At 51.6% G+C, this 19,579-nt stretch overlaps 1 protein-coding gene across 6 annotated transcripts in view; it reads left to right on the top strand.

Annotated features, from left to right (window-relative positions):
* The window catches only part of MSRA (methionine sulfoxide reductase A), a 384,503-nt gene extending 366,069 nt beyond the window's left edge, over nt 1-18,434 (top strand). For all 6 annotated transcript variants that reach the window (XM_054499909.2, XM_054499910.2, XM_063668509.1 and 3 more), the window contains one exon: nt 17,695-18,434. In XM_054499909.2, coding sequence (XP_054355884.2) covers nt 17,695-17,859 — 165 coding nt within the window. In that variant the 3' untranslated portion in view covers nt 17,860-18,434. The remainder of the gene's footprint in view (nt 1-17,694) is intronic.
* The last annotated feature ends 1,145 nt before the right edge of the window (nt 18,435-19,579 follow it).

Below are 19,579 nucleotides of genomic sequence, written 5' to 3'. Positions count from 1 at the left end.
ATTACAAGGGCCACAGGCTAGTCAATTCTGGTTCCCTGGTACTTTGTGTAATGCCCGAATAGGGACACAGTAAATGTGTCCTGAACCAACTGAAAAAGTTGCTTTCAGAGCTACGTGGATATGAAGGTGGACCTATAGAGATATTATATGTGATATAAACTATCGAACATGATGTTCCAGGTATAGAACGAAGATGCTCAAGGGGAGCATACCAGAATCATGGGACAGGGGTTACGCATTTGAAGCCAAAGCATAACTTTGGAATATTTAGAGAACCCTCAGAATTCAACAATACAAGCAAATCAACTGATTAAAAAATGGACACGAGATTAGAACAGACACTTCACCAAAGAAGTCCCTTCCATTACAGGATGCCTTTGTATGCAGAAGGCAAATAGAAACGTTAAAAGGTGCCCAGCATCATTAGTTAGTAGAGAAATGCAGATGAAAGCCACATTGAGATGCTACTCTACACCAGTTAGAATGACCAAATCAAAGAATCGTGACAATACCAAGTGCTGGGAATGACACAGAGCAATGGGAACTCTCATGCATTGCAAGGGACTGAGGTGGGGAGCGCAAAGTGGCATGATCAGTTTGGAAAACCATTGGAAATTTCCCAACGTTTAATATACTTCTACCTACTGTGACCTAGCAATCCCACTCCTAGATTTTTACCTATGAGAAATAAGCCCATAAAAAAACCCATTCCCAAATGTTTACAGCAGCTTTGTTCATAACAGCCAGAAACAGGAAACGACCTAAGTGGCCTTCAGTTGGGAAATGGAAAAGCACATTGAGGAATGCGTATGCCCAGGAAGGCCCTAATCTCACCTGTGGCTGCCACGAGGTCCTGCACAAGGGAAGAGAAGAAGAGAAGGCCGAGTGGAGAACCGTGGGGGCCCTGAAGCTTCCTGTGCTCTAGCACACACACAGCCCTCAGCAAAGGTAGGAGTCTGGTGCTTCCCGGCCTGTAAGGAACTCGGTGCCTACTCATTCGGTGATAATTAGCTAACCAAGCTGAGACTTCAATGGCCACACCTGAAAGAGAAGACAAACTTTACAGAATTAGTCCAAGAAAGTCACTGAACAAGGGAACAGCAGCAGCAGCAGCAACACCACATTGCGGGGCAGGGCATCTGATTTCCAGAGTTGCCACATTATTATTTAAAATGTCTGATTTTCAAGAAAAAAAATATGCAACAAAGAAACATGACGGTATCCGTTACTAAACAAAGACTTTAAATCCGCTGTTATAAATGTGCACCCAGAACTAAATGAAACTGAAAAAATTAAAGGAAAATGTTAGAGTAATGCCTCAACAAATAAAAAATATCAATAAGGAGACAGATATTAAAAAAAAAAAGAAAAAAGAACTAAGTAGAAATTCAAAGATACAATAACTTTAAAAAAATCGCCAGAAGGGCTGAGTTGGCAGAAGAAAGAATGAAACTGGAAGATAAGTCAATTGATATTATCCAGTCTGAGGAACAGAATTTGAAATGGGGAAGAAACAGTGGTGGTTACTTAACTTTGAAAATATTTTAAAAACCACTGAATTGTAAAGTTTGAAAGGATAGGTCAGGCACAGTGACTTATACCTGCGATCATAGTGCTTTGGGAGGCCGAGGCAGGAGGATTGTTTGGGCCCAGGAGTTTGAGACAAATCCAGGCAACATAGCGAGACCCCATCTCTGCAAAAAATAAAATAAAACTAGCCAGGTGTGGTGGTGTGCTCCTGTAGTCCCCTGCTACTTGCGAGGTTGAGACAAGAGGATCACTTGAGCCTAGGAGTTTGGGGCTGCAATGAGCCGTGATCGTGCCACTGCGCTCCAGCCTGGGTGGCAGAATGAGACCCTGTCTCTGAAGGAAAAAAAAAATGAATTTTATGTGAACTACCTCTCAATATAAAATGATTATCTAGGGGGGCGGGGAAGAGCACAGTTTAGAAAAGGCTCTGGAAGACACAGTCCCAAGAGAGATGTGTAACTAAACAGGAGGTATCCTGCTGACTTAACTTGCTCATTTTACAGCTGAAGAAACTGAGACCCAGATGAGTGAAACAAACTATCCAGTGCTTCTTACGTAACAGACACAAATGCCTCCAACCATTCTACAGTCGGTGTGACCGACCATCTCAGTTTGCCAGGACTTTCCTAGCGTTAGCACTGAAAGTTCTGCATCCTGAGAAACCCCCAGCCCTGGCAGCCAAGACACTTGGCCACTCTGTCAACAGTCTGCAGTGAGACCATTCTTTCTAGTGGCTCTGAATTGCTGCAGTACTTCTATGAATGAGAAGCGGTGGTATTCAGAGGAGTCCCATTGCCCACTGAATTCAGTGCTCTAAGCTTAAGCATCTGGTGCTATGCTTGAAGTTCTTTTCTATTCAACCTTTTGGAATGAAGGCTCTTTCCTTTTAACAGAATCTGCATTTCATCCCCAAGGTGAAACCCGCTGTCCTGGGCTTTCCCTGAAAAGTGAAAAGTGGTTTTCTTTGTGTACTAAATGTTAAGCATATAACAAAAATCAGAAGTTGTAGTTAATTGATTGCAGATATGAAAAAGCAGATTATAACCCCTCAGAGATCTATACAAAGACAGGGACAGAGAAAGAGAGAAGTTCCATGTCTCCTGAAAGTGAAAGCCATGAAAAGAAAACTCATAGAGGAAAAGTCATATGAATTATATTTCAAAACCAGCAGACCTCAAAGGAAAGCCCAAATCAAGAGGAAGCAGCAGTCCTTGAACGCATCATGGATGGAAACCATCCTGCGGGTGGAGGGTGCACCGTCTGAGCCAGAGCAAATGGGTGGTGGCACATTTCAACTATAGGACCCTGAGTTTCATGCTCTGGCCCCGGGAGGGTGCGGCTTAGCCTCGCTTCTTCTCAGGCCAGGGCTGCAGCCAGCCCTGTCCAGCCTGGGGGGTCCCCACTGTTGAAGACATGCAGTAGAGAAGGAAGGATCCATTCCTCTTGCATCTAGGAAATTATGCTTGGAATTTGTGAGGTGTGGGGAGGTGAAGGACGATAAGGAAGTAATGGGAAAACAAATGACGGCCACCCACTTCCTCTGGGTCCCCACTTGAGCTCAGTCAGCCTTACAGACCTCGCTGCATGCAAGCAGGTGAGCCTCAGAGGCACCTGCTGTCTTTGTCTGGGTTCAGGTGGTTCCTTCAGTCTCCTGTAGTTGCCCCTTGTAGCACTGTGATTGCAGGCGGCGGAAGATCAGAGGGTGTGCAGCTGGGTCCCCAGAGACGGGTACGCAGAAATAGGCCATAGCTTGATGCCTCCAGCAGCCTCTCCATCCACCTCTGCTTCCATCTTTTCCTTTTGGTTGAGCCCCAGGGTCCCATCTGCTGGGTCGCCCTCACCCCGGCCTAGCCCACCTTTCCAGTTCATCCTTGATTTCACCTTGCTTGCCCTCCCTGCACTCTTCTCCGGACCTGTCAGCACCCTCAGATACACCTCATTACCCCCCACCCCCAGCCTCCATGTGTTTGGTCACGGAGTTTCTTCTGCTTGGAGCAGGCCCTTCACACCCCACTCCTGCCTACTGTCAAATTCCCAGTTCAGTGCCCACCTCCTCCTGCATTTTCCCAGCAGTATTAACCTTTCCTTCCTCTATGCCCTCAAAGGACCGTTTGCACCTCCATTTCTGCACATCCCCTCTGCCTCGCCTGGTGGATATTCACGGTCCTGTGTGTCCTCTCTCCTCCAAGGGAATTCTGACCCTCCGGGTGGGGGGCAGGAGTCCTCGTCACTCCCTGGGGTGTGGCTGTAGGCGTGAGGGTACTTCTCCTGCCTGAGCCTGCTTCCCCAGCACCTGGCATGGCACCTGCTCATGCTGGGCACTGCAGACACGTCGTGGGAATTGCCCGTACACTCTTCTGAGAGCACCTCACGGGCAGGGCTTGTGCTGTTGATTCCTGTGTTCCTCGTGCCTAGCCCGGCCGTTGACACACGGCCAGTGCACAATAACAATTGTCGAGATTCATTCATGAAGTGAACTTGGAGAGTTTAAAAACTTCTTCACAGAGAAATCTGCTTGCTTCGGCTGAACCATGCTGACTTCCCAACCCCTCGGTATCACACCCCATACCTGGGAAAGCCCGCGAAAACCAACACGGGAAATAAACGGTTCCATCGGGCAGTGCTGCTCCCAACATGGGTTTGTCAGTGTCCTTATGTGAAGGCCCAGGGTGATGGAGCCATCAGTGGCTGGAACATGGCTGGTTACTGTGGCAAAGGGTGGACAAGTAGGGTCGCTTCCGCTAGTGCTTTATAGCTTCTGCCTGGAGACCACCCATGTGACTTTCACTTGCAGCTCACTGGCCAAAGCAAGTCCTGTGGGTGACCTGACTTCAAAAGGAGGGTGAGGGAGCTGGAGACCACTCGTGCAGTTGGCCACACTTGCCTGCAAGAGCAGAGCTGCTTACACTCTAACCTCACATGGGATTCGGTAGGTCTGGGGAAGGGCCCAGACTTTGCATTTCTTGCAAACTGCAGGCTGTCTGAGGAGCAAGGGCAGAGCTGTGGAGCCAACAAGCTGAAACAAACTCATTCCTTCCTCTCCCTCTCCATCCTCCCTGTCCTCTGCAGAGACACAACTCAGCTTGTAGCTCTGTCGTTCTGCATTGCAAACCAAGAGAAGTATCCTTGGCAGTCGGAAGACACTGTGATTTACCTCGAGGGTGCAGAGGACACAGAGGAATAGATAATGAAAGCCATTAGCTGTGTGACAAACCTGCAGAGTATGGGAAAGGACGGAACACAGGAGCGCTGCAGCTGTGCTAAGAAGCCCCATTCGTCCGGCTAGAGGCCGTGCATTTGCATAAGCAGGTCTCTTAATGGACCAAGTTAGATCTAATTGTGTCACCTCTTTCTCTCCTTTCTCTCCCAGTGAGTTCACAAAGCTGGGAAGGTCAGTGAGCTCCGACGGGGGCTTGTAAAGGCTTCAGCCCCTTTGAACGTGCTCCTTGTCATTGTCACACTGTGGTGGCCTGGGTTTGTCCTCCTTGCATGTGCCAGCAGTGATTGATGACTCACAGGGGCAATTCCATTGTCCCAGCGCCTGGAGCTCCTGTTGCTCCAGGGTCCTCTTTGGTGTTGAAGAGAAGCACTCATCCCTTCATCAGAAGACACACACACTCCATATAGGCTTAGTAAGTCCAGCCAGTCGGTGCCCAGTCAGCCGTCCCCCTTCCTTGTGGCTGAACCGCAGGAGGTGGGGGTGCATCTGCTCTGCACCACTGAGCCAGAGATGCAGGAGCCTCTGCCCAGCTCAGAATAGATGATGTTTTCTTATTAGTGGCTTTATTTAAAAGCCATGCCAGTCATTTCACCTTTTTTTCCAAAAGTTTTGATTGACATCTATCTGGTCAACCTGTGCTCCCTATGGACTAAAATAGCTGACTGGGGCATTGTCTGGGCTTATTAAACGTGCATGGTGTGTGTGTGTGTGTGTGTACGTGTACACGCAGGACAAGCATAGCATGGAATTGGATGTGGAGGGAATTGAAGTGTGTGTGTGTGTGTGTGTGTGTACACGCAGGACAAGCATAGCATGGAATTGGATGTGGAGGGAATTGAATGTGTGTGTGTGTGTGTGTGTGTGTGTGTGTACATGTACACGCAGGACAAGCATAGCATGGAATTGGATGTGGAGGGAATTGAATGTGTGTGTGTGTGTGTGTGTGTGTGTGTACATGTACACGCAGGACAAGCATAGCATGGAATTGGATGTGGAGGGAATTGAATGTGTGTGTGTGTGTGTGTGTGTGTGTGTACATGTACACGCAGGACAAGCATAGCATGGAATTGGATGTGGAGGGAATTGAAGTGTGTGTGTGTGCGTGTACGTGTACACGCAGGACAAGCATAGCATGGAATTGGATGTGGAGGGAATTGAAGTGTGTGTGTGTGTGTGTGTACGTGTACACGCAGGACAAGCATAGCATGGAATTGGATGTGGAGGGAATTGAAGAGTGTGTGTGTGTGTGTGTGTGTGTACATGTACACGCAGGACAAGCATAGCATGGAATTGGATTTGGAGGGAATTGAAGAGTGTGTGTGTGTGTGTGTCTGTGTGTGTACGTGTACACGCAGGACAAGCATAGCATGGAATTGGATGTGGAGGGAATTGAAGTGTGTGTGTGTGTGTGTGTGTGTGTGTGTGTGTGTGTGTACGTGTACACGCAGGACAAGCATAGCATGGAATTGGATGTGGAGGGAATTGAAGTGTGTGTGTGTGTGTGTGTGTGTACGTGTACACGCAGGACAAGCATAGCATGGAATTGGATGTGGAGGGAATTGAAGTGTGTGTGTGTGTGTGTACACGCAGGACAAGCATAGCATGGAATTGGATGTGGAGGGAATTGAAGTGTGTGTGTGTGTGTACATGTACACGCAGGACAAGCATAGCATGGAATTGGATGTGGAGGGAATTGAAGTGTGTGTGTGTGTGTGTGTGTACGTGTACACGCAGGACAAGCATAGCATGGAATTGGATGTGGAGGGAATTGAAGTGTGTGTGTGTGTGTGTGTGTGTGTACGTGTACACGCAGGACAAGCATAGCATGGAATTGGATGTGGAGGGAATTGAAGTGTGTGTGTGTGTGTGTACACGCAGGACAAGCGTAGCATGGAATTGGATGTGGAGGGAATTGAAGTGTGTGTGTGTGTGTGTGTGTGTACAGGTACACGCAGGACAAGCATAGCATGGAATTGGATGTGGAGGGAATTGAAGTGTGTGTGTGTGTGTGTGTGTGTGTGTGTGTGTGTGTGTGTGTACACGCAGGACAAGCATAGCATGGAATTGGATGTGGAGGGAATTGAAGTGGTCTCCGTGCAGAAGGGGAAGATAGGAACCGAGTGAAGTGCCTGGTACAGGCGTCCTGCTGCCGCTAGAGGGCGGAGTGAGTCTAGAATCCACATGCCCGCGTCCTCCCTGCGAGATTTCCCCTTGAAGCAGCTCTGCTGGCTCCCAGACAGCAGCTTCAAGTTGACCTCTTAGAAGTCAGACCCTAATTTCCGATGGGCTCAGGGTCATAAATTAGATTTCTGTTCTAGGAAACTAATTTCATACCGCCACAATACTTTAAAAACTGATCACAAAATGAAATACACATATACATTTTACAAATAATTACACGAAAACCTAACAGTTAAGGCTAAATTCCTTTGGTGGGTATAGGGGATGGGGACTGCTTGGATGAGACATAATGAGGCTTGTGGTCTGATGAGGTTTGAACTGCAGGTACCGTCTTTCTTTCCTGTGACTTTCCCTTTAGCAAGCACAGCCATTCCTCCTTGCCACAAGGGCCTTCAAACTGTGATGGAAATGAGGGTCATCTGTCTTGGAAATATGCACCGCTGAGTGGATCTGCCTGCCCATTTCCGGAGCCTTGTGCCTGGTGACTGCTGGGGGATGGGCAGTTGCAGTGATGACTCTGGAGGGGCGGCTCAGTCCACAGGATCTAATCATGGTTGGATGGACTCCAGAGGGTCATAGGATCCTTTGAAATTATAAGCAAGTATTTGATTGTGAGTTTATTTGGGTAGAGTGTCCAAAGCTTTCACTGGAGTCTCAAGGGAATCCATGGTCCCCAAGAGACACTATTGTACATTCAGGTTCCTTTCTAGTGATACTTTTTCTAAAAAGTGTCTGTAGGTCAGTTCTTCTAAGTCCTTCTAAGGACTTCTAGAGATAGTAGTGATAGTTGTACAACAATGTGAAGGTACTTAACTGTACACTTAAAAATGGCTAAGATAGTACATTTTATGTTATGTGTATTTTACCATGACTTAAAAACAAACAAACAAAAACCACCAAAAGGGAGAACCACTTGAGCCTGAGAGGTTGAAGCCTCAGTGAGCCATGATCACGCCACTGCACTCCAGCCTGGGTGACAGAGTGAGACCCTGTCTCCAAAAACAAAACAAAAAAAAAGATATCTATAATGTCTATAGGTCAGTCCTCCTAAGGCGGGGGGTGAATGCATACATATGGCATCCTCGTGCGCACAAACACAGGGTGCACATGCAGGCCCCTCCCTCCCACACATGTGCCCACGGGTGCACAGGCATCAGCATCTCTAGAGCCAGCTCCCTCCACTCCCTCCCAGCCCTGCTCTGTAGAATTCCTATACAAGGTTCTTGTGGATTTGTATCATCCCTTTGCACCTCTCACGTGTCGCAGGACAGATCACTCAGCATCCTGGGGGCTTCCTTATCCCACAGCCCCCAAATTCCGTGAACAGCATGGATGTGGGAGGGGGCATGGAATCCAGACCTGGATTCTTGTCCCGGACCCACCCTTCACCCTTGTGAATTTGAGTAAGCCAAGTGAATTTGAATAAGGTCCCTAACTGCGTTGGGTTTCCTGGTGGGTAAAGTGAATTCAAGTAAGGTCTGTGAATTTGAGTAATGTCGCTAACTGCTTTGGGTTTCCTAGTGGGTAGAGTAGAATAACGGCCCCACCCTGCAGGATGACTAGCCTGATGATATGAGATGGTGAAAGAGAGGCACCCTGCAATCCGTCTCTGCCCCATTAGAGGGGCCTTGCAAACTCCTCCTGACATCCATTAGAAAATTGACCCTGAACCTGGTGCTTAAAATGCAAATGCTGCTTTCCTGGCACTCTGAGTATGTCTCCTGTCATCTCTTGGAATCAGGAGGTTACTTGGGAAGTTGATGGCACTTGGTGTTTAGAGGGTATATCTCTTTGAGTGGAGGGCAGGCGGGCAAGTCTAGCTCTCTTGCCATCAGGTGACCCGGGACAAACTCTCTGTTAGCTTTCTGTCTTTATAATGGCGTCATGGCCACTGGGATCAGCTGAGTTGGGCAGGAGAAAGAATGGCCAAGCCACATGCTTGGGGCAAGTCCTTCTGCTGTCATGTTCCTTTTGCAGTTCTCTAGAGGAGCACAGGGTCAGCGCTGGAAGCTGCTGATACAACAGGCTGGAGCATAACGAGATGTCTTTGCGGGGTGTGCTTGTCATGTTCCCAGATGTGTATTATTTGACAGCTAAAGAAACAATGAAAAGCAACAAAATATGGCATGTACATAGAGTGGAATAGTATGCAGCCTTAAAAAGAAAGGGTATTCTGACGTGTGCCACCTCCTGGAGGAAGCTTGAAGACATTAAGTGAAATACGCCAGTCACAAAAAGACATACTGTGGGATTCCATGTATGTGAGGGAGCTAGAGGAGTCAAATTCAGAGGAGACGGAAAGCAGAATGGGGGCTGCCCGGGGCTGGGGAGTAGGGGAACAGGGAAGTTTTATGCAGAGTTTCAGTTCAGAAAGATGAAAAAGTTCTAGAGATAGTAGTGATAGTTGTACAACAATGTGAATGTACTTAACACAACTATACACTTAAAAATGGCTGAGATAGTACATTTTATGTTGTGTGTATTTTACCACAACTTAAAAAAAAAGGAGAATCACTTGAGCCTGAGAGGTCGAAGCCGCAGTGAGCCATGATCACGCCACTGCACTCCAGCCTGGGTGACAGAGTGAGACCCTGTCTCCAAAAACAAACCACCACCAAAAACCAAAGAGATGGCCTGTGAAATAAACATCACATGTTTTGAGTCCCGGGGATGTGAGCTGGGTAGGGAGAGTCTGACTCACATACAGGCTGATCCACGTCTAGAGCTCCTTTGGATATTTTATAACCTATTGGGCTCTTGGGGCAGGTTAGTATCCTTGTCTAGCCACCTGTGGGAGTAGTCAGGAGCCAGGGTTCAGGGCTGGCCTCGGCTGCTGACCGGTGGCCGTGGACACGCCTCCTCTCTCCCCAGGCTTCCCTGTCCTCAGCTGAGAAACAGGACTAAGAAGCCTGCATTTTAGTCAATGGAAGGCTCACGTGAATAGAGTGGAAGCCCTTTGGAAACACTGTTGTTCTGGACAAACACAGGGTCCTGGTCTCCACTCTGGGCTCTGGGTCTCAATGCCTTTCTAACCTTGCCCACTGGTGCCTACTGCCACCTGTGCTGCCAGGAGCCATCCTGCATTTCCCAGGGTGGTATGAGAGCGTGTCACCTCCATGCAATAGGCTGAGACACTCGGGCACTTGGAGAATCTCGGTGATCCTAATCATAAGCTTGTTAGCAGGCTGCAGTCAGCAGAATGATCACATGTTCATTACATTTATTACAAGAAAGGCTCTTAACCGGCCACCCTGGAAGGACGGATGGGACCTGCTGTGTCCGGCTGGCAGGCCTTCTGTAAGGAGTGACTCGGCTGCTTTTCGTGCATCTGTGGTGTTGCTGTGACTCGCTGGAGCTGGAGACTGAGCTGAGGTGGATGAGGCCTAGGGGGTGGGGAGGCTCCATCACAACTTATAGATGCCCACCCGCCTTCCTGCCCCAGAGATCTGCTGTTCAGCTGTAGAAGTGAGGACTCCATGGGGGAATGTGGAAATGGGGACTACTTAAGGAGGGCAGGATGGGCAGGCTAGCTTTCACCCCTGGGTGGGGATTTTTGGGAAATGGAGCCAGTACTCTGCAGTAGTTAAAACACGCCAGGCAGGCTGTGTAGTGGCTCACACCTGTAATCCCAGCACTTTGGGAGGCCAAGATGAGAGGATCACTTGAGGCCAGGAATTTGAGACCAGTCTGGACAACATATAGTGAGACACTGTCTCTACAAAAAAAATAAAATTAGCCAGGCATGGTGGTGTACGCACTTGTAGTCCCAGCTTTTCTGGAGGGGCTGAGGTAGAAGGATTGCTTGAGCCCAGAAGGTAGGGCCTGCCATCAACCATGGTTGCGCCAGTGTGGTCCACCCTGGGTGACAGGGCAAGACCCTGTCTCAGCAACAGAAAAGCCAGGCAGAGCATGGTGCACTTTCTGTGCCCTCTCTGCATTTCTCGTCCTAGCACAGTGAACTAGGTAAGGGGCCCATTTCACAGGCAGAAAAACTGAGTCCCAGGAGAAAATGATGACAGAAGGAAGGCACAGGATACTTCCTGGGGTCATCGAGGAAGAGTCTGTGAGAAAAGCACAAATGACCAATTCTGTTAGGTGACCTTCCAGAAATTCCCTGGGCCAGGTGTCACCCCACTTGTGTTACTGTATGCAGTCCTGCTGACTTCCTTCTAAAAGATTAGTAAGACAGAAAAAAAAAATGCCACAAGCAAAAGTCAAGGTACTTGGAGTCAGTAAGAGAGAAAAGTTGTGGGGAGCTAGGCTGAGGTCATTCCTCCCCTGAAGTGGAACACAGAAGGGGCATGTGAGACTGGCTCTCGGTGCAGCCCTGGGGGTACCTGGCCCCACAGGCTGGAGTAGGGAGCTGGGCCGGCGCTACCCTGTGCAGAGGCAGGCCCTGGGGTTGAGCAGCAAGAGCACCTCTTTCCAGGCTTTTGAGCCAGTCTAGGCAGTTACTTCAACCAGGCAAGTCCGTCATGACCTGAACTCATTCACCATCCCCAAAAGTGGCTCCATAGGGCCTGGAGGATGAGCACAGTCCTGTGAGGGCACCTGGGTCTTGAGGCTGGAGCGCCACTGCCCTGCCTCCCTCTGTCCAGCACAGTCTTTCTGGTGACACCCCACTGTCACGGGTGCAGCCTCCTTACTGGAAGGCACCTAAAGATTCAGTAGGTGATGTGGGCAGTTGTCTCTGCAGTCACGAATGGTCTGCCGTATTTATGGGTCCTCCCTATGGACGGCGGGAGAGGGGAGAGGCCACCAGGCTGCGCATTACGTGGGTCCCCACCCTCTTCCTCCTCTCCGGCTCTCCTGACAGTTCTCTCCTTCCTGCTCCTGAGGGCCAGTGAGAGGGAGAAAAACCGAGATCAGGATCTAAGGTGTTCCATCTGCTCCAATTCGTTAAGGAAAAGTAGATGACTACAAGCATTGGTGTGTCAGCCATGATCAGTAACACGCTACCTAGGAACCCCTGCCCCATCACTGACTGGGACACCTGATGTGTGGTGATACTGCAGGAAGAGGGCTCAGGAGACTGGCATGCACCCATGTCGGCACCTGCATAGCTTGGCCCCGGTGCCAGGTTGACCAGTGGACTTGGGGCGGGGGGATGGGGGGGTGGCAGCAGAGGAACCATCTATAACCCAGAGATGACAGTCTTCATCCCCTACCTCCCCCTGCTCCTGCACCACCCCACTCTCCCTGCAGAAGAGCAAATGGGCTTTTTCAGAAGCCGCGGATGACAGGGAGGCATCATTCTGTGCTCCCTGCAAGGACACAGCACCACAGTGCCACCATCTAAAGACTGAACCTGCCCATGGAACTGGCCAGGACTCTGGGACACGGAAAGTGGCTGCCTGAGCTCCATGGTCCCCTTCTCCCTCCCACCATTCCTTCCCAGGCCCTGGAGGAGGTGCTGGGTCTTGAGGTAGCAACAGGGACCCAGGTGGAATCCAGAAACGGAGAGAATCTCCAAGAGATCCCAAGAATCCATAGTTCATTTTCTCATTCATTCATTCATTCATTCATTGCACACAGTGCACAAAGCCCCGAGATGAGGGAGAGACACAGACAATCCTGGGGAGTGGAAGTGGCTTGGAGAACAGAAGGGTTGTTGTAATGCAGCGTCATCAGCGCTGTCGGGCATTGCGATGCCACGCGAACATAGCGTGTGGAGCAGCTTCTGCCTTCAAGAATCGGGCAGGTTTCCTAGAGGTGGGGACATTTGGTCTGGGTCCTGAGAGATGAGTAGGAGTTCCTGCAATGGAAAAGAGGAAAGGACATTCCTTGGAGATTGTGTGCAAGGCAATGGAACATTCGGGAAACAGGTAAAGATGAACAACACCAAAGAAAACAGTGCCCAGAGGGGAAGGGAAAAGCTGAAAAGGTAGAAGATGGTGAAGGGGACGATGCTGAGGGGTGAATCAGGGAGAAGGGCCTGGGGTGGAGCGGGAATGGGGAGAAGGCCCGGGGTGGAGTGGTACGGGGAGAAGGACTCGGGATGGAATAGGTCAGGGAGAAGGGCCTGGGGTGGAGAGGGATGGGGAGAAGGCCCGGGGTGGAGTGGGACGGGGAGAAGGACTCGGGATGGAATAGGTCGGGGAGAAGGGCCTGGGGTGGAGTGGGATGGGGAGAAGGGGCCAGGGTGGAGTGGGATCAGGGAGAAGGGTCTGCGGCGGAGCTGAACTGGACGGGGAGAAGGGCCCGGGGTGGGTTGGATGGGAGAGAAGGGCCCGGGGTGGGTTGGATGGGAGAGAAGGGCCCGGGGTGGATTGGATCGGAGAGAAGGGCCCGGGGTGGATTGGATCGGAGAGAAGGGCCCGGGGTGGATTGGATCGGAGAGAAGGGCCCGGGGTGGATTGGATCGGAGAGAAGGGCCCGGGGTGGGTTGGATGGGAGAGAAGGGCCCGGGGTGGGTAGGATCGGAGAGAAGGGCCCGGGGTGGGTTGGACGGGAGAGAAGGGCCCGGGGTGGGTTGGACGGGAGAGAAGGGCCCGGGGTGGGTTGGATGGGAGAGAAGGGCCCGGGGTGGGTTGGATGGGAGAGAAGGGCCCGGGGTGGGTTGGATGGGAGAGAAGGGCCCGGGGTGGGTTGGATGGGAGAGAAGGGCCCGGGGTGGGTTGGATGGGAGAGAAGGGCCCGGGTTGGGTTGGGTCAGAGAGAAGGGCCCGGGGTGGGTAGGATCGGAGAGAAGGGCCCGGGGTGGGTTGGACGGGAGAGAAGGGCCCGGGGTGGATTGGATCGGAGAGAAGGGCCCGGGGTGGGTTGGATCGGAGAGAAGGGCCCGGGATAGGTAGGATCCGAGAGAAGGGCCCGGGGTGGATTGGATCGGAGAGAAGGGCCCGGGGTGGGTTGGATGGGAGAGAAGGGCCCGGGGTGGGTTGGATGGGAGAGAAGGGCCCGGGGTGGGTTGGATGGGAGAGAAGGGCCCGGGGTGGGTTGGATGGGAGAGAAGGGCCCGGGGTGGGTTGGATGGGAGAGAAGGGCCCGGGGTGGGTTGGATGGGAGAGAAGGGCCCCGGGGTGGGTAGGATGGGAGAGAAGGGCCCTGGGGTGGGTTGGATCGGAGAGAAGGGCCCGGGGTGGGTTGGATGGGAGAGAAGGGCCCGGGGTGGGTAGGATGGGAGAGAAGGGCTCGGGGTGGATTGGATCGGAGAGAAGGGCCTGGGGTGGGTTGGATGGGAGAGAAGAGCCCGGGGTGGATAGGATCCGAGAGAAGGGCCCGGGATGGGTTGGGTCGGAGAGAAGGGCCCGGGATGGGTAGGGTCGGAGAGAAGGGCCCGGGGTGGGTTGGGTCGGAGAGAAGGGCCTGGGGTGTTCTGACTTGGGGCCAGGGAGAGGTCCCCTTCTGGGTTAGGGGAGGTGCTGGGGCAGGCCCAGATCTCCCAGGCTCCCTGGTGAACAGTCAGGGCAGTGCACTCTTTGAAGATCACCAAGCCTGCAGGGCCCTGGAGGGAGATGTCATGATTAACTTAATGCTGTCACTTGTGCCGCACACAGCGGGGCCCACCCCGGGGGACAGCGAAGGAGCAGGGCGGCTGCGAAGCCCACTGAAAACAAGACGTGAATCTGAACAGTGGCGGAGGGAGACCTCGCAGGATGCATGGAGTTGTCCGAGGGGAGTGACTTGCAAGTGAGGCAGCAGACGAAAGGGGACCAGGAAGACACTAGATGTGACCTTTCGTGGTCCCTTTCCCCTTCCTTCGCACCTAGTCTCTTTTTTGTCCTTTCCCTCAGTTTTGGCGGCGGGTGGGGAGACGGGGGGAGCGCTGGGAAGGACAACCGAAGCCTGCAGATTGACGCCACGCTCATCGCAGGCCGGTGGCCGCCACCTCTGTCCACCACCAGACAGGACCTGTCCATGAGGTCCCAGCTGCAGGGCGGTGCGCAGGCGTGGGTGGGCTGCGGTTTCCCTGCTCGCCTTGGAGGTTTTTCTTAGTGAAGTGTCTGCCATCTTGTGGCTGAGGGTGGTACTGCCGAGGCCTACCGGCAAACCTCCCTTCCGGGCTCCCCAAGGGGGTCCCTGGGCCTGCAGGTGGCTGCGAAGGGAGGAGGAGGGGAGGTACGCAGTGGCGCTGGCCTCCCTGCGTGGACCCACTTCCTCCCACACTGTGCTCAGAGAATCTTCTGGAGACAGCAGCTGTGCCTGGGAGGCCGTCCTTGTGCCTAGGAGGACAGGGAAGAGGGTGGATCTCAGACATAGGCAGGCTGGGAGGTCTGCACAGGGGTGGCCATAGAACACAGACGCCTCCAGTACACAGGCACAGGCAGCTCAGGGCCGGAAGCGAGGCCCCCCTCAGCAGGCGGTGTCAGCCACGGAGTGGGTGGGTCCTCTGAGGACGATCACACCTGTGGGCAAGAGCACACCCGGGCACTGGGCCAAGTAAGCCTGTGAATCCCACTCGCATTGTGAATCCAGAGCCCTTGGGATCCGATTTTTTATTTGCTATTTGGATACAGCTGCAAGAGATGAGAGATTACATCTCTCAGTTCTCCGAACTTGCCTTGGACCAGGAATGTCAGGCCCTCACCGTGCCTTTTTCTCTTCTCCAAGCTCTCTGGTGCTGCCTGGAGCAGATGGCACCCCCCACAGACATCGTCCTTACTGTCGTCACCAGAATATTCCATTTCCACAGCCACCTGGCATCCCAAAGCCTTCCTTCAGTGGGCAGCTTCTTCACAGGCAAATGCTAGTGATCGTTCAAGTCACACACTCCATTTCCAAGGAGGTCATTGCTAACTCTAAATCTACCCCTGTTAGTTAGCCAACCCCACATGCTTATTCTTAGAGAGTTTCTGTTCCCTGAAAACAGTCTGGAGCCAAATGCTGTGTGAGCTGGGGCCTGGTCATGGGAACAGAAAGCTTCTATTCCATCAAGCTGGATGGATTCTACAAAAGGAATTCGGTGTTTACAGAATCGTTAGCAGGGCTGTTAGTGTGAAGGTCAGGGAAAAGCACCCCAAGATTTCAGAATACCAAGAAGTTACTGAAATTGCCAAAAGTCATTGCTGATGGCATTCCACGGACTCTCTGGAGAGGGCCAGGAGGAGCTGGCAGAGTCTTGGGTCTGCTTCCCGCAGAGTCCTGCGCTCATCCTCACAGCTGCGCCCTGCAAAGAATAGCTTCTCCTTTTACGTAGCCTGCCAAATTTCGTGTGAGTTTCTCTCATTGGTGGAATCTGACGCAAGGCCTTGCTGGCAGCAGAATCTGGGGAATGCAGTCTGCGAGCTTTCCGCCTGTGCGGTACCAGGGTGAGCTGAGAATGTCAGGGACCAAGGCACAGTATCTGATACACACTTTTAAATACAGGTGATAATAATAGGACTTCCTTCCCGTGGCTGTTGTGAGGCTAAAATTAACACGTGTGAAGTCTTTGCACAGATCATGGCATATGGTAGACCCTCAATAATTGCTAGTTTACAAAAAAATTGTCAAAACTGACATTAGAATGGCTCCTTATTCTCATTCCTAACCCCTGTAAGAAAACTGGCTGCCTCTGAGCTGGCTGGTCCAACCCACCCGCCTTGGCGGGGACCCTGCCCCTTGTCGTTCCGGACCTGCTGGGCCTCGAGATCCTCGATCGGCCTTCTGCTGGCTCAGACGGCGAAACAGAGATGCAGGAAATAAGTGGCATTCCTCAAGAAAAACCTGAAGCTGTGAATCATGCCGAATATTAATATTGGATGCACTGTGCTTGGCTGACTTGAAGACTTCCTCTCACATGGACCAGCGGACAGAGTGTGGTTGGTCCCCTCGTGAAAACACAGGTCCTGGCTCTGCTTTGCAGCTCTGTACCGAATGGAGGCAGTGAGAGTGGGTTGAGCCTCTGTGGCCCTGTGCTCACATGCTCCAAGCAGCCTGCAACAGGAAAGAATTAGGGCACAGCTGAAATCCAAAGGGGAAAAGAAGCAGGCTGAAATCCACGGGGAGCAATGTCTATTTTTTAGTCTGTCTCCTGCCCCAAATAGCCCCTCTCTCCTCTCCCATCTTGTGTTGATGCGTGTCTTTCCCTGGCAGCAGATGTCACCGGGACGTAAACTAGGACGCAGAGGGCAGTGATGAGCCACAGGCCACATCCTGCCCTGCCCTGACTCCCCAGGCTCCCTGGCCTGGAGTTCAGAGCACAGACCCCAAGTGATCCTCTGCTCACCAGGACGTGCCAGCAGGGTCCTTCTCCCCAGAGCCACAGCGAGTGAGGGGACCCTCTGTCTAGCCTGGGAGTGGGCTGGGGTCCTGTTCCTGAGCTGGTGGGTAGATGGGATAGCACCAGGTAGAGCTGCAGCCATTCTTTCTGTCCCTGCCCCAGCCCCATCCCTACTCTGTCCACCCGTTTCATTCCCTCCCACTGTGGCCCTGCTGAGCCCTCTCAGGGACATCCATTTGTCCTCGGGGACAGCCAGGGAGCCATGCTTACCTGCTGTTTCCCCTGGGAGAGCTTTGGGGCCAGTTTCAAACAGACCAGCAGCATCCAAACCAGGGCCCCCAACATGCACTTGGGACGGCAGGTGTGTGGGGGTAGAGTGTAAATTACGGATTTAAAAATCGGATCTAAACCTGATTTCAGTTCCCAGTCAGCTGACTCACAGCAAGGTAAGTCCCTGCCCAGCGTCACTCCACTTGGAATGCACAGAGCCCGGCCCAAAGGGACCCACTGCACATCCCGAGCCACACGTCCGCTCCCTGCAGCCCTGGCCCCTCAGTGCCACCCCTCGCAGGTGCTGTCTCTCTAGCATGGGAGCTGATGGTGCCTTTCTGTGTCCTCACAGGTTCTTTCAGAGCACGGCTTTGGCCCCATCACTACCGACATTCGGGAGGGACAGACTTTCTACCACGCAGAAGACTACCACCAGCAGTACCTGAGCAAGAACCCCAACGGCTACTGCGGCCTTGGGGGCACCGGCGTGTCCTGCCCAGTGGGTATTAAAAAATAATTTCTCCCCACATGGTGGGCCTTTGAGGTTCCAGTAAAAATGCTTTCAACAAATTGGGCAGTGCTTGTGTGACTCACAATTGTGGCATTTAAAGTGCACAAAGTACAAAGGAATTTATACAGATCGCGTTTACTGAAGTATAATCTATAGGAGGCGCGATGGCAAGTTGATAAAATGTGATTTATCTCCTAATAAGTTATGGTGGGAGTGGAGCTGTGCAGTTTCCTGCGTCTTCTGGGGTCTGAGTGAAGATAGCGGGGATGCTGTGTTCACCCTTCTTGGTAGAAGCTAAGGCGTGAGCTGGGAGGTTGCTGGACAGGACAGGGGACCCCAGAAGTCCTTTATCTGTGCTCTCTGCCCGCCAGTGCCTTACAATTTGCAAATGTGTATAGCCTCAATGACTCATTCACTGAAATCCTTTGCTTTACCAAATCTAGACATGCATAAGGGGCTTTCTCTCCCTTTTCAGCCCTCTCTGTGCAGAGAAAAGATGTGAGTCTGCTTGATGAATTCTAATGCTTTGCTTAGAGCTATGAGAAATGTTTGTTTTAATAAAAACCTACAGTCCAATAATGCCAACTGCCTGATATCTCCTCTGTCTTTGACTTGCTTAGGTAGGATATTTTTAAGTGCTGTAAGATGAATTTAAGGGCTCTAAACAGCTTAGGAGGGAAAAAGCCTCAGAGCCATTTACCCCGAAATGGGAACAATTCGGATTGAAATTTTTGGTAAACATGTACACCTCTAGCTCCTTGCAACCTAAGTAATAATAGTTGTTCTCCAGGTGCCTGTCACATCCCTCACATCACAGGCTATTCTAGTTAGAGCAGAACCCTTCAATCCCTGCCCTTAAGAACCTTTATATTCCAGACGAGGAGTCATAAACATGGAAAGAAATGATGAAATAAGATGATGTCAGGTTCTGATGAGGGATGTGAAGATGATGAATGGGATAAGGCCGTCAGTTCCATCTGGGGGCTGTGAGATCGTGTTCAGGGCTGTTTTAGCGAGGTTGGTCAGGGAGGCCTCCGCGAGGTGGTGAGACTTGATGTATTAGTCCATTCTCGCATTGCTATAAAGAAATGCCCCAGACTGGGCAACTGATAAAGAAGAGAGGTGTGATTGGTTCACAGTTCCACAGGCTGTGCAGGAAGCATGATTCTGGCATCTGCTTGGTTTCTGGGTAGGCCTCAGGAAACTTACAGTTATGATGGAAGCGGGAGGGGGAACAAGTGGGGGTGCCACATACTTTTAAACCATCAGATCTCAGGAGAACTCCATCAGGAGAACAGCGCTGAGGGATGGTGCTAAACCCTGAGAAGCCACCCCCATGGTCTGGTCCCCTCCCACCAGGCCCCACCTCCAATACCGGGGATTACAATTCGACAGGAGATTAAGGGGGGAACACAGATCCAAACCATATCACTTGAGAACCAAATGAACTAAATCAGCAGTCCCCAGCCTTTTTGGCACCAGGGACCAGTCTCGTGAAAGACGATTTTTCCACAGGTGGGTGATGGGAGGAGGCGGGATGTTTTTGGAATGATTCCAGCACATCACACTGATTGTGCACTTTATTTCTATTATTATTACATTGTAATATATAATGAAATAAGTATACAACTCATCATCATGCAGAAACAGTGGGAGCCCTGAGCTTGTTTTCCTGCAACTAGATGGTCCCATCTGGGGGCAGTGGGAGACAGTGACAGATCATCAG

Source organism: Pongo pygmaeus, chromosome 7, assembly GCF_028885625.2.
Source record: "Pongo pygmaeus isolate AG05252 chromosome 7, NHGRI_mPonPyg2-v2.0_pri, whole genome shotgun sequence".
NCBI classification, from domain to species: Eukaryota; Metazoa; Chordata; class Mammalia; order Primates; family Hominidae; genus Pongo; species Pongo pygmaeus.
This window is presented reverse-complemented; position numbering and strand designations above follow the sequence as displayed.